Raw genomic sequence first — 15,669 nt, forward strand, 5'->3', positions numbered from 1 at the left:
AACTAATCAGTCTCATTTTATGAGCACTGGGAAATTGTATGAAGAAAAATCTCACATCGACAGATCTTTCCCCCCCACTCGTCTCACTTCAAAGTGATCCTCGAGAAACACTTATTTCAATTTCTGGGCCAAGTTTATCCAGAGCGCACAGAGCAAACAAACCTAAAGATTGTATTTTCACAGTGAAATAAAACAGTCGATAAAGCAAAGACAAGAACAATGGAGTTGACAAAGTAAAGGGATGTTTTTCAGTCAATGATGTGCAGATGTACTATACATGTGAACAGGAAATTACATACAGAGGAGGACAGGGTACGCGTTTACTACACGACTGACTGCCAGACACACACACACACACACACATATTGGTGATTGAAGGCTGGGCTGATTTTGCTAAGCCTAACATTCATTCATCTTGTGAACAGAAAAATTACTCTTGATCAGTTGTGTGACACAACATTCCTGTGATGTCATGTCTGGCATCTTGATTTGTATCTGTGCTATATGAATTAACTGTTGCAATATACAAGTTCTAGCATAGCACTTTGGTTAAAAAAAAAAAAAAAAACCTTCTGCCAGGTAAGTAAAGGTACAAATGTGATGTAAAGCAGCTTCAAAATGATGAAGACCATCCATGGTACATCTTTGCAAGCTGATTATATATTTTTGGCTCAATACTGCCACCTTGTGGTGCACCGAATGATGCAGAGTTGACATATATACTCAACTTAGGGATAGTTCACCCAAAAACGAAAAGGGTGTCATTATATACTTTATATCAGGGGTGCCCAATCCTGTTCCTGGAGATCTACCTACCTGCAGAGTTCAGATCCAACCCTGATCCAACACCCCCTTCTGTAATTATCAAGTGCTTCTGAAGATCTTAAAGGAATAGTTCCTCTTCGGAACACAAATGAAGATATTTGAAATAAAATATGAAAGCTTTCTGTCCCTCCATTGACCGCTACACAACTACCACTTTGACACATTAAAAAGTAAAGTGATTGTAAAACGAATCCATATGAATTGAGCAGTTTAATCCAAATTTTCTGAAGAGACAAGATTGCTTAATACACTGAACAGATTCAATTTAGGCTTTTATTCACATATAAACATTCATCAACGCAAACATCAGATATGTTAAACGGAAGCTCAAGCATGTTTGATTGATGTGCGAGAACCAATAAGGTTCATTCTCATGTGTTACGCAGCATGTTTGATCTTCTGCAAGAACCAATTTGGTTTCTTCTGTTTACGTTCGCGGATCAATATTGATATGTGAATAAAAGTCTAAAAAAAAAACATATAAAGCTATCGCGTCTCTTTTTAGAAAACTCGGACTAAACCGCTCGATTCATATGGATTCGTTTTATAATCTCTTAATGAACTTTTTAAAGCGTCAAAGTGGTAGTTGCGTAGCATACATTAACTTTCATATGGAAAAAAGCGGCCATTATATTAATCAATATTTCTTTTTTGTGTTCCATGGAAGAAATAAAATCATATCGGTTTGGAACGGCATTGAGGGTGAGTAAATGATGACAATTATTTTTGGGTGCCTCAGATTCTTAAAATAAAGCATGACCAAAGTACAGAGAAATCAGTAAAACTTACCTATTGTTGTTCCATCCTCTCCCATAATGCACTTCATAGAAGTGATGATTTGCTCCACGACAGGAGGTGACATGGAGGTGGCGTAAATTGCACTGTGAGAGTGGGTTCGCAGGTAGTCTATCAAATCCTAAAGAATGAAAATGCAAGACGTTTCTGTCAGGATGTGGCTGTAATGAAGCACACGGCGAAGGAGTAAAAAACACAAGGAACAAGAAACACACAGGAGAATCTAGAAACTAGAAACACAACCACGATAAACATAGACGACATTGAACAAAGAACCTGAGGGAAAATAAGGACTTAAAAACATGCAGTGCTAATCAACGGAACAAAGAACAGATGTGTTATTCATTATTTTTACGTGAATATGATGATTGAAGCACAAAGCTTTATTTACAGAAGAAATAGGCTAATAGGTTAGCAATTAAATGTGACATCGCAGCCATGAAAACATTTTGGTTCATGCCGAATGAGAGAGGTACGTGAGTCCATACGTTTAAGCTTTGTTGGCTTTGTATTCTGTTTTGTGAATCACAATCTGGTCACCTGATTAGCAGGGAATTTAACAATATTCCATTAGTTATTCCACTGAACATGGAATCTCTGTTTCTTTTCCCAAATCTTCACTCGCTTTTAATTAGGCCTATTATATTCTCATTCTTTACTGTGGTAAAGTAGGAAAAACACTGTAGAACAGAAACCTTTTTGCTTGCACGTCAATTTCTATTTCACACAGTTTGTGCTTGTTATTAGACTTTATAAGGTGCGTCAAGTTTATTTGCATAGCGTGTTTCACACACGCCGGTGATTTTTAGTTTCGCTTTCTCTGGCAGCGCAAAATCAAACATAACCTGAATGTCTGAAGATAAAACTAGCTCTTTTGCTTGTGACATCAGGAGATAACATGAAGATAATATTAAAGAGAAATGATCTCTTTCCTGCTCGTGTCCCACATTCCTCTCAAAGCGCAGAGCGGCTATATGACGTATCTTTGTGTGGATATAAAATGAATGTTTTTTAGAATAATACTTAACTTTCTTATTATTTAGGTTACCATTAATTACTGATATTTATTTCATAGTTTTACAGTAGTGTGTCGTTTCACTGAAGGAATAGCTAAAATAAACACGCACGTCTGTTTCAGAATGGATGTTTGAGCATTTGTTTAGGCCTATTTATTTTTTTATATGTCAAAATTTATTTAATTGAGGTATATATACACACACACTCCAAATATTTATATGTATGATTACCATCATATTTAATATGTTTTTTAAAAATAGGCTAGTTAAATAAAATAGTAAAATAGTTCCAACAGATTTTTCTGTGGTACCAAAATTGGTACCGAGAACCGTAAAATTTTACTGGTATTGGTACCGACTACTGGAATTTTTGGTGTTGTGACAACACTAGTAACCAATAAGAACACAAGCAGATCCGTGTGAACGGGGATCGTTTTGACAATGTTGTCGTCTGTACGCGAAAAACGCAAAAAAGAAGTTTTTTTAGTGCATTGTTGTCGCGTAAACGTACCCTAAAACAATAAAAATAACCCTTACAGTTTCATAATGCTTAAATACTTTGTAAGCTTTGTATATACTGTAAGTTAACCGTAACTATGAGGTTAACAAAAGACTATAAGTCAAATTTTCACTACAATTCAAACTTTTGGGGTCAGTAATTTTTTTTTTTCTTAAAGAAATTAATACTTTTATTCAGCAAGGATGTATTGAATTGATAAGACGTGTCAGAAGAAGACTTTTATATTATTTAAAATAAATGCTGTTCTTTCTCTGTTTAAAAGAGAAAGATTTTGTTTCCACAATAATATTAGGAAACACAACTGTTTTCAACATTGATAATGATAAGAAATGTTTCTCAAACGCCAAATTACCATATTAAAATGATTTCTGAAAGATCTTGTGATACTGAAGAACGGAGTAATGGCTGTTGAAAAATAAAGATTTTAAAATATATTAAAATAAAAAACAGTTATTTTAAATTGTAATAATAATAATAATAATAATAATAATAACAACAATAATTAACAATATTACTCTATTTTTAACCAAATAAAAGCAGACTTGGTGAGCATAAGAGAATGTCAAAAATAAATAAGTAAATAAATAAATAAATAAATAAATAGACCCCAAACTTTTGAACGGAAGTGTATATCTGCTAAACTTTTTTGACTTTTCACAACCTTTTTAATATATAAAATATAAAGAGAGTATATAAACAAGTTGTTGTTTTGGGCTTCTGCTATTGGTCAGAAATTTGTTGCAATTACAAATAGGCACTTGAACTTCATACCTTCCTCCCTCCTATGTATCCACCAGCGGCACCGAAGCTCTTTGTGAAGGTGCCCATCATGATGTCTACATCTTTGGGGTCCAGTCCAAAATACTCCACCACCCCTCGACCACCGGGTCCTAATGCCCCAATACTATGAGCCTCATCCAGGTAAAGGTAGGCCTTGTACTTCTTTTTCAGGGCTATAACTTCTGGCAGACGTATGATGGAGCCCTCCATACTAAGTAAAGGACAGGTTAGAGTAGATTAAACTTTTTAAATGTGTGGCAATTCATTCAATGGTTAAACTGTAAACAGCGCAGCAGCATAAATGTGATAACATGTTCCACACCTAAGAAAACCACAGGAGTATAGAGTTGCACATTTGCATGAATGAGATGAATTCCATGAAAATACGAGTGTTTAATCACCTGTAGATGCCCTCCACAAGAATAAGGATTTTCTTCCAGGGTCGATGTGTTCTGGGCTGGCCATGAACAATAGCATCTCTGAGCAACTTCTCCAGGCTCTGCATGTCTAGTGGGAAACAAATAAATAAATAAATAAATACACTAACATTCGTCTGTAAGATTTTTTGCTGTTTTTTAAAGAAGTCTCTCATGCTCAACAAGGCTGAATAAAATATTGAAGAAAAAAAACAAAAACAAAAAAACCTAAAAAACCTTTCAACATTTCCACAAAATATTAAGCAGCACAACTGTTCAATTATATATACTATGTTATGTTCATACAGTATATATACTATGTTATGTTTTTTTGGAACCACTGAATATCTACCTATAGATAATATTATTATTATTAATATTATTAATAACAATTAAAGCTGCAAGCAGCGATGAAAGGGCCCTCGCACCCGGGCTCACCGCCACCCGTTGGCATCAGGAAAACAGTGAGCAGTGGGCGAGATGCATGTAAGCGAGTAAATACAGGAGAATTATGGCCAAGTCAATTTCAAATTGCCACACTTCCTGCTGCCAACAGGTGGCGCTTTGACCGTAACTGAATATTGCAATGTAGATGTCTTCAGGCCAGGACTATTATCAAACATGTGAAGTTTGGAGCAGATCGGACGTTGTATGCCTGAGTTACTACAACTTCCTGTTTCGTGGCGTTAATCGCATACATTAGCACTTAGCCAAGTGTTGTATGATTTAACGTGTTTCTAGTATGTTTGGTACTTCGTGGCATATTTGAGAGTGAATTAAAGTGTAAAGCATCCCATTTCCTGTTGCCAGCAGGTGGCGCTATGACTAACAGAATATTGGCATATAGATGTCTTTAAGCCAGGACTCTATCACACATGTGAAGTTTGGGACAGATTGGACATTGTATGCCTGAGTTACAACAGCCTCTTTCATGACGATACATCACACTTTGTCAGGCCGCCACTGACACACCCTTCAACGAAAAATCAAGATTTTTGAAATTTAACATCGCTAAAGCTTTAAGATTAGACTGACCATATATGATGTGGTTCTGTTTGAATCTCTATGAGGAGTTAATCACAGTGTAAAACATGACATTTCCTGTTGCCGGCAGGTGGCGCTATGACTGTAACTGAATATTGCCATGTAGTTGTCTTCAGGCCAGGACTCTAATAAAACGTGTGAAGTCTGGGGCAGATCCAACATTGTATACCCGAGTTACAACAACTTCCTGTTTCATGGTGAAACATCGAAATTTGTCAGGCCGCCACGGACACGCCCTTCAGTGAAAACTCCAGATCTTCGCAATTTAACGTCTCAAAGGCCTTTAGATTAGACTGACCAAATACGGTGTTGATCTGATTAAAGCTCTAGGAGAAGTTCGTTAAAGTACAACGTGTGGAAATGGCAAAAACTGCCAAAATTTTGCAGAGAAAATTCAAAATATCTCACTTCCTGTTGGGTTTACAGATTTTGCACCAAAGGGCTTTTTTGTAGGTATTGGACTGTTACATGTGTCTACCGAATTTCATAACTGTATGTGAAACTTAGCACGAAGGGCACTTAATTGAAATTTTGTAGGTGACGCTATAGAGCCATTTTGCCACGCCTAATTCTGAAACCCATATTAGATGTAAATTTTCACCACTTCTGACGCGTGTGCAAAGTTTCATGAGTTTGAGCACGTTTAGGCCCTCAAAAATGCGATTAATTTCGAAGAAGAAGAATAATTGGGTGAGCAATTACAATAGGGTCCTCACAACATCAGTGCTCGGGCCCTAATAAACTATTATATTTTATAATAAATAAATTAAATGGCAGGATATTGGTGACATAAGCTACTGGTAAAGTGGGTTTCATTCATTGGTCATTTGAGAACTACATGGTTTTCTGGGGTCAGTGTATTAAAATGTTGCCCGCGTCCTTGGTCATAATTTAAGGAACCACAGCACATACATTCATTACAAACTGTCAGTGAGAGAACTGATCTGAGCACTTCACAAATAAGTAATCAGAGTGCTGCTGAAGTTTTCCCAAGCCTCTACAATCTGACTCAAGGGTTTCAAGGATCATTACATATTCACCTCAAGTTATTTTATCAGTTTAGAAGCTCATTTATTAATCACTGACAGTCATCTGTCCAAATTGCCCATTTAAATGATTTATTTAAAATAACACAGCTAAACTGCAAATGAGAGTTGACCTTTCCAGCGATAACGTTTGTATTCATAGTGTTTGGTTGCACATTAACCAAACTGGCATTCAGTCCAAATACAATCCAGACTGCAAATAAGTAACCTCATAAAACTTCAAGACCTTACTTCAAGATTTTAACATGGGTCAAGGTCTGTTAATCTTCTACTCAAGGAGATGCAGCGTCGTAGGTTGTGGTTTGTGTGCATTGGAGCTTCACCAAAAGATCATTCTTTACCTTGTGCTGTTAACAGCTGTGAATAACGAGTGAGGGTGTGTGTATATGTAGATATGGTAAGATAAGAGATGTGCCTGCGAGTGTAAACTCACTATTGTGCTTAAAGACCCGGATGGTAGATCCGGACAGCCGGGCTCCCAGTACCAGAGAGGCATGGTTCAACTCGTCACTTAGAATCAGACATCCCTACAAACAGAAAAAACTGTCAGGTCACTGTAAGAAAATGGTCACTGAGTAGATACTTACTTTGTAGTGATATTATGTAAATATTAGTGCTGTCAAATCAATTAATCGCGATTAATTGCATCTAAAAACATCTAACTACATACACACACACACACACATATATTATATATACATACATACACATATACACATATTATATTATATAATATTATATATATATATATATATATATATATATATATATATATATATATATATATATAAAAGTCGCTGTTTGGATTTTAATAGGCAAATACTTAAGAGTCTGTGGATGGATCATTATTACAGTGATATTATTTTTCTAGCACGTTATATGTTTAGCAACGATTATTTTAACCCTAAAAGATGGAGTGTGTAGCCTTTCATTTCTTAAACAACCATGTAGGAAGACACATCATGGCCATATTCTAGGATGACAATTTCAAGATTCATCAGGCTCAAATTGTCACAGCATGAAGCATGAAGAATCATTTTCACACATGAACTGGCACTGACCTTAACCTCAGTGTAAGTTTTTGGGATGTGTTGGAGGAGACTTTACAGAGTGCCCACCTCTCGCATTGTCAATACAAGATCTTGACCAAAAAATGATGTACCTCCTGATGGAAATAAATGTTGTGATGTTATTTCCTTCAATAGGTGGATCATTTTTTGGTCAAGATCTTGTATTGACAATGAAAGAGGTGAGCACTCTGTAAAGTCTCCTCCAGCAAATCCCAAAGACTTTCAATGAAATTAAGGTCTGGATTCAGACGTGCCAATTCATGTGTGAAAATGATTCTTCATGCTCTCTGAACCATTCTTTCACAATTATAACCCTGGTGAATCTTGTATACATCTTGAACAAGATGTATATATACACACACAATATATATATATATTTATTTATTTATACAACAGTTCTTTCTGGTTCAAATCTGATTGGCTGATAGCCGTGCGATATTTTAGTGATATCAGCACTGCTACCTTTTCACCGTTTGTATCACTCCGCTTGAAGCGACTGTCATGGCGGCCGAGCAAATCCACCGTAATTTTTGCGAATACTACATTTGTTGTACCACGAACTGTAGTTTTAAGAGTTTTTTTTTTATTTTTTTTTTTTTTTAGGCGAGAATGTAGTTGTTTAGACATGAATTATGTGACTTATATTTACTCGGCCTGTGGCCTCGTACCTACGGACGAATCACAGCCGTGCTGATATGCAGCCATGTCGCACGGCTACTCATGTGATATTGCTCATATATACACATATACATATATTATATACTCACACATTTTTGTTAGATGCGATTAATCGATTTGACAGCACTAATAAATATACATGTCAATATTTAATGACAGTAACAATACATTATTATTTGTATTATTTGTATAACACCTTTCACACATAAAAAGCAGCAGAAAAGGTGTAATGTCAAAAACAAAATTTAAAAAAAGATATGGAAATGAGGGATACACACAACTGTTCAAAAGTTTGGGTCGATGTTTAATGTTTTTATGCTCACCAAGGCAGCATATATTCGATCAAAAATGTAGAAAAACAGAAATATTGTGAAATATTATTAGAATTTAAACTAAATGTTTTTTATTTTAATATATAATTTATTCCTGTGATGGGAAAGCTGAATTTTCAGCATCATTACTCCAGTCTTCAGTGTCACATGATCCTTCAGAAATCATTCTAATATGCTGATTTTCTGCTCAAGAAACATTTCTTATTATCACAGTTGAAAACGGTTGTGCTGCTTAACATTTTTGTGGAAACCGTGATCATTTTTATTTTTTTATTCAGGATTCTTTGATGAATTTAAGTTCAAAAGAACAGCATTTACTTAAGATAAAAATCTTTTGTAATAATGTCAAAGTCTGTACTGTCACTTTTGATCAATTTAATGCATCCTTGCAAAAAAAAACAAAAAAAAAAAACAACTTACTGACTACAAATTTTTGAACAGTAGTGTATATTTTTTATTAAATTATTTTTTAAATTAGCTTTTGAAATGTCTTTAGATGCTTTTTAAAATGTGACTTAATGCCTTAAACTCTATCTATTGCTTCTTTTGGTCTTGTTGTTTTAATACTGCTGCAAAATCAATCAGTTTCAATATTCAGTGCTTAGTGTTTCAGTGCTAAATCACTAGACCTCTCATGGCCTGTAACAGGAAGTGAGGTTGGGAAATCTCTCTGGTTCACTTGCAGCTGAGCACATTTCCTGTGGTCATTTTGTGCCTTATCAAGTGCATTCCATTGTGTGAGCTACACAAATTGTTTGAGTTGGAACCGTTGGTCTATCTACACCATTACAGTGATCTCCTCCCTCTGCACTAGTGATAAAATGTTACATATACACCCAGTGTGATTAAACCAACAAAGAAAAACATTCACAAACTAGAAGCGTATGTATCATTTAAACAAGCACTGACAGGTCAAGATGGGATCCGCCTGTGCTGATACTATGATTTTTAAGAGTTGCCTGAATAGATCATCACAGCAAGAGATAGGAAGAGAGAAGTTGGCAAACCGGAAAATAGAGAGTGAGGAAATTAAACGGTCTAGAGCTTCAAACCTTGCCAGCTAATACAGGAATGTTCATAGAGTTGGTTGCAAAGCCCATGCCGAAAGTCATAGCCGACTCCACACCCAGGAATGACGCCACTAGTTTCTCCAACTCTTCATGCCTGTCGAGGTTGCCTAAGCAAATCACACAAATAAATCAGCTAATGCAAGCAAACACTCACCTATTACAAACAGTAGCTAGAGAACTAACACCTGTGTATATTTCGAAAGCAAAGTCATTCTAGTAAGCTCCTACATAATACTGTATAACAAATAACTAGATTTAAAGTCGGCATGAAATGAAAATTCACCGTTTTCAAGGGCTGTCCTCAACTAAAGATTTTTCTAGTTGAATAGTAGCCGTTCATTTAAGCGATTAGTCGACTAATCACACGTATATATTAATAAGCCGTATAAATCGTAATAATGAGCCTTTAATTGCCTATATATAATACATAGCTTAATCAGCGCTCAAGCGCACATAAAGCACACTGGCAAAAATAACGCCTAATAATAGCGCACATTTATCTAGGTTAACGTTAGAGTGAGTGGCCATGTAAAGTTGCTACTACTTACATGTTTCAAATGATAAGCCATATTTGAGGTCGATGGATGATAGGTGAATGTTTGGATTTCCTGCCCAACTTACTGTAATTACCACAAGGACCCGCCGTTAACAATCTGTCCCTTATGGACTGCAACTAACCAGCTAATACAATTTTTGGTCGACTAAGCATCTTCTAGTCGACTAATGATTAGTCGAATATTAGGGGGCAGCCCTACTATTTTCTAAATATGTGATATTGATCTCACTGTGAACGATTCTTCCATGTCCGTTTCATTTTTTTTTTTTTTTTTAACTGACCTCGTAATTTAATCAAAACTGGATCTTCCGGTGCAAACGACTGACTTTCTCTCTAGTGACGTATGCAGAACTTCAATCATTTGGTCAGCTTAAAACAGCCACTTTCTTAAAATCGACTGCAAGCTCACATTCAGTCATTCTGCCTCCATCCAATCAATAACCGGTGAACAGAACCAAGTCTCTGCCCTACATTTTTTCTTTTTCTGATAATCCGTTGTACTTAGATGTACGCCACAATACAGAAGAAAAGATCTGTCTCTACTTCCGCTTCATCGCAACTTTAACTTACTTTTTTTTTTAAAAATTAATGTTAACCAGCGCAAAAGATGTCAGCAATGTCGGAGTCAGCCTGAATGCTTTCCCACTATTTTCTAATCCATTGTTAACATGTTCTGCATGGCTTGAAGGGTGTTGCTACATGGTAATTGGTCAGTTAGTGAGTTTCACCTGCATTCACTCTGTTAAGTGCTCTTTTGAGCCGTTTTTGAACGCAAGACATGTATGTTTTATTGTGTCTACACCAGACGCGAGTGCTGTGACGCGAGCGACAAAAGCAAATAGAACCCATTTTAATCAGTGATGCTGTCTACACTAAATGCAACAGGAAAATACCCGATGGTAAACTGATGCCCCATTCTATTTCTGATGTACTTCAAGCATTCAAACTACTTTTGATACAAAAGACAAATGGATTTGCAACAGTCGCTTTGTCACGTCCAGTGTGGACAGCTTCTAGCTTTTGCGGCACGACACGTTTGGTGTAGACAGGGTGATAGATAAACAGACCGAACAGATCTCGCCCCCCATTGACTACCATAGTATTTATTTTTCTTACTATGGTAGTAAATGATCTGTTTGGTTACTGACATTCTTCCAAATATCTTCCTTTGTGTTCAACAGAAACAAGAAATTCATACAGGTTTGGAACTACTTGAGGGTGAGTAAATGATGACAGAATCTTTATTTTTGAGTGAACTATCCCTTTAAGTGCAATAAGACGTGTAAAAGAAAATCCGTTTAACACTCAGTCAGCTTTCTATGCACATGCTTCGAATGTGTGCACTCAGAAAACCATATATCAAAAGTTGAAACTGTTATGGCTTTTAAACGCATGCAAATAATTAACTTTCATGATGACAAAGAACTGCAATGTTACATGAGTGTGAATGCGATAGAGATAATCAAAACCAAATAGATGTTTTGTTAATTTTTGGCAGAGTACCCGAGGCACAAGCTTTAGGCTCCGCCCTCTTCTGGAAAACGGGGTGGGGAGCAGCAGCTCATTTGCATTTAAAGATACATGCACGAAAACAGCATGTTTTTCCTTACACTCAAAAATGGTACAACATGGTATAATACATGATCTGTGGGGTATTTTTAGCTGAAACTTCACAGACACATTCTGGCGACACCTAAGACTTATATTACATCTTGTAAAAAAGGGAATAATAGGTCTCCTTTAATGTTTAAAGGTTGTGAGCGAGCACCAATAATTAATGCCCATTAAGGACAATTATGTCCCTATACTAAAAAGCAAGAGTAACTAATGAGCACTCACCCATTTCCTGTCTGGTGCTGGCCACGCCCACCCCAAATTTCACCGTCACATCTCCAGCAGCTGTGGCACAGGAGCCCGTGTTCTCTGCAAAGCCCAGATAATTATACGAGCCCAGGTTGATCACATCCTTTACCACTCGCCCAGTGTACCTGAAAGAGTACAATACAATTGTGTTAGATTTCTTTTTTTAGATGCTAATCCTAGACTGGGTGGTAAGTTTCATACAACCTCAGTCAAATCATATTTAAAGCCTTACTTTCGAAAGTTTACTGTACATGGGCTTGAAAGTGACCTTGATATTAGTATCATTAGATTAATGCAGCTCTCATCTTGGGAGGTAAAACAGTCAAGACGTGGTGTTTTTTTTCCTGTTTAGGTTCAAGACACTCTACTTACTCAAAGGTCCAGTTGTAATCATTGGAACTTCGCTCAACAAGGTCAAACTTGGCCCCAGGAACACTGCAAATGGGCCTGTTCCAGCTGTCCCGAATCCTCATGTATAAATTCCTTGTGTAGAAATTCTCAAAGTCTTGATAAAGTGGAACAAAGTCCTTGGGGGGAAAAAAAGTAACAGAAACAGTCACATACTTGACATTTTTGTTTCAGCAACATTACACCTTACATTTCGTGTCCTGGATCCAATATTTTAGGAAGAACAACACCCATAAAAGGCACGTAGCAAAACAAAGCACAACCTTTCAGTGCCCTAAAGTACTTTACAGTAACGGTAAACTGCACAATATCCTTCCTATGACAAAATCACCTCTTCCTCAAAAAGTTATTTTGAACGGTAGTGTATATATTTACTTTTTCCACCAAGCACACATGATTTACCTTCTGCACCTCCCTTTCTCTGGCTATGTGGCATTTTTCTATTTTCCACTCCCTCATGAAATCCCGCAGATATCCAAAGATCGTAAGGATGCCGTAACCCATGTACGTGAGCACGGCAACCAGCATGGGAGTTTCCTCGAAGGACTCCATGAACGGCCTACTGTAAAGTTCTCCATTGCATGCAGCATGGTAAACCTGTAAAGCAAAACCCATAAAAACACTGTAGTCATGGTACCATCACATTGTGGTTACTGATTACAAGCTGTGTGAATGCAAACGTTTGCAGAACAACGGATCCCTTTTGGTTAATTTAACAGTTTATTACAGAAATAGTGGCATGTATTTGTAAGATTTCAAGCTTTATTCATGGATAATTTGCAAAAGTAAGATTAACTTAAACAGTTTCAAAGTTTGACCTCCCATTGTCAAGTACTCTGTTACTCGTGGTGACCAAATGATTACACAAGTTCTGGACCAAACAAATCAAGCAGTTCATTCAAAACCCTGTGATTTTGCAGGCTCATGTGACTAGTCATGCCCAACTAACAAATACCGCGGAGTCTAGCAACAGTGACATCCACGTGAGCCGCCACCAGCTTCAAGACAGCAGCACGATTTTGCAAGGCTTAAAGTGGCTTCCAGGAAAAGTCTTTCAAAAAATGTGCGATAACAAGATTTACAAAAGCTAGATCTGTGTGATATACCTTTAAAGGCTGTTGTTAACCATTACAATGCAGAGAGAATCAGAGCAAAAGTCAAAAGAGTTTATATGACTTTATAAGACAGTTTTTGTTGGATAAACAAAAGAGATGTGACAATAACAAAGTATGGAATATCTTGGAATGGATTAAGCTAACCAATCTCCCACTCAAAACATTTACAAGAGGCACATGACGGAAATTCTTAGAGCTTTAACTTGAATCATGAGTTGCTTCCAAACATTCGCATGACACCAAGAAGATCTTGACTTGCCTTCCTCAGTGCATTTGGCTATTTAGCTATTAAATCCATTGACTGATTTATTATCAATTAACTTAAATGAAATATAGAATACAGATGTAAATATTAAGAAAAATAAGATTTGCTAATTAATATTTATATATTTTACAGTAACAGTAAATTGCACAATATTCTTCCTCTGACAAAATTCCTCTTCCTCTCAAAAATTTACGCCAATAAATTAAGTTTATTTTTTTTGTAAAGTCACAGTAAATTACTCTCAAAATCTTTTCTGGCATATGAATTTTAAGAAGTAATCATTTAAAATAATTTTTTTTTTATGATTGTAATTTAATCGGTAATAATTTTCCTTCTAACATACAATAAACCACTTGGTTATTAATAAAAAGTTTCCATCTTTAGATTAAAACTAGTACATTAGTAAAACTACTGTTCAAAAGTTTGGGGTCAGTAACCTATATTACATATACATATGTAAATATTAATAAAAATAAGACTTGCATATTAATATTTATATGTATATATAATGATGTATTATATAATATAACATATGTATGCTAGTAAAACCCACCACATATTTAATACAGGGGCTAATCAAATATAGAAATAGAACTGTATTACCTGATCTATTTTCTATATATTTATATGAAATGTACACTAACATAAATAGAAATATTCACAAAAACTACATATTCTAAAGTGCATTACTAAAACCTAAAGTGTTTTTATACAGAGTGATTGAATATAAACCTAGTAAATAACTATATTAAGGAGACAGTGAATACTTCCCAAGGATGGTTTATATTTAAAAGTCTCTGAAGTCTTGGGTACAAAAAAAGACACCAAAATCTTAGCTTGCCTTTCTAAATGCATTTGACTTACAAATGCAAAGACAGCATGAGGTTGCAACTTGCAATGCATATTAACTTTCTGGTTCAACAAACACAGTTTCCACTTTTGGCACATTAGCTAGATCATCGTGTTTCAGATGTTGCGATGGCCAGGGCTCATAAAAAGATATTATGAGGAGAAAGATTCAGACACTCATCTGAATGTCAAACTTTACTTTTCCACATGTGATCATGCCATAAACAGTGAAACTGCATGTCGTGCACTAACTGAACGCCACCGAGGGAGCCACACTATTGAGAACAGCTGCTGTGTTGCCATGCATCATCATCATTATCAGCAACAAAATGCACATGTAGATATGAAATATTTGACATGCATGATTCGAAGGAGTCAATGCATGATATGGCCTCACCTTCTCCTGCTTTTGATACTGATGATGGTGATGATGGTTCTTCACCATGCCATTTCTTCCTGGTTTCACACCATTCGCTGCATGACAATCCTCTTTTTTATTCCCCGCGCTCTCAGTCATACTTATCTAAGACTAAACATACGATCAAATGCATGAAAACGAAAAGATGGTAATGAGTCGGTGATGAGGGAGACGCGCGTCCCCGCTACGCTACCCCGAAACCCACAAGAGGGAAACCTGAAATTCCAGCCTCCGCACACCGGAAATCAACGCCCCGTTATTCGCGCCAACCAATCAGAAGGCAGAGTTGGGATATTGGGCGTGGTTTGTATTGCAAAGGGCGTGGTACTCCAGCGCGCTTCTGCTGCTGGGAGGAATGAACTCGAGTAACCTCTGTGTGTTTCACCTGTCTGTCCCTGCATAACTCAAATACTTGTATGATGCTTGCAGTTGCAAATGAAATCAGATTAACTATAAAATGTGAACAATCTTATATAATATGTTTGGACTTGGCAAAGAAACGCAGGAGGAAGCAACATGCCAAGATTAGGACATAACTACGATTGCATCCATTTCCCGAGTGATACGCATTTCCCTTTTCATAGGCTATATAATTAAAAATAT

General features: G+C 36.4%; 1 protein-coding gene across 2 annotated transcripts in view; it reads right to left on the minus strand.

Moving 5' to 3' along the window:
• sptlc2a (serine palmitoyltransferase, long chain base subunit 2a) overlaps positions 1-15,314 on the minus strand; it is a 30,211-nt gene extending 14,897 nt beyond the window's left edge. Inside the window, exons 1-9 of one of the 2 annotated variants that reach the window (XM_051868106.1) lie at positions 15,046-15,314; positions 12,822-13,016; positions 12,384-12,538; positions 11,988-12,136; positions 9,575-9,699; positions 6,876-6,969; positions 4,338-4,443; positions 3,928-4,147; positions 1,615-1,741 (exon numbers count right to left, since the gene is read on the minus strand). In XM_051868106.1, coding sequence (XP_051724066.1) covers positions 1,615-1,741; positions 3,928-4,147; positions 4,338-4,443; positions 6,876-6,969; positions 9,575-9,699; positions 11,988-12,136; positions 12,384-12,538; positions 12,822-13,016; positions 15,046-15,165 — 1,291 coding nt within the window. In that variant the 5' untranslated portion in view covers positions 15,166-15,314. The remainder of the gene's footprint in view (positions 1-1,614; positions 1,742-3,927; positions 4,148-4,337; positions 4,444-6,875; positions 6,970-9,574; positions 9,700-11,987; positions 12,137-12,383; positions 12,539-12,821; positions 13,017-15,045) is intronic. The other variant, XM_051868108.1, reaches the window with a different exon arrangement.
• Positions 15,315-15,669: the final 355 nt, after the last annotated feature.

This window comes from Ctenopharyngodon idella, chromosome 17 (genome assembly GCF_019924925.1).
Source record: "Ctenopharyngodon idella isolate HZGC_01 chromosome 17, HZGC01, whole genome shotgun sequence".
Taxonomy (NCBI): Eukaryota; Metazoa; Chordata; class Actinopteri; order Cypriniformes; family Xenocyprididae; genus Ctenopharyngodon; species Ctenopharyngodon idella.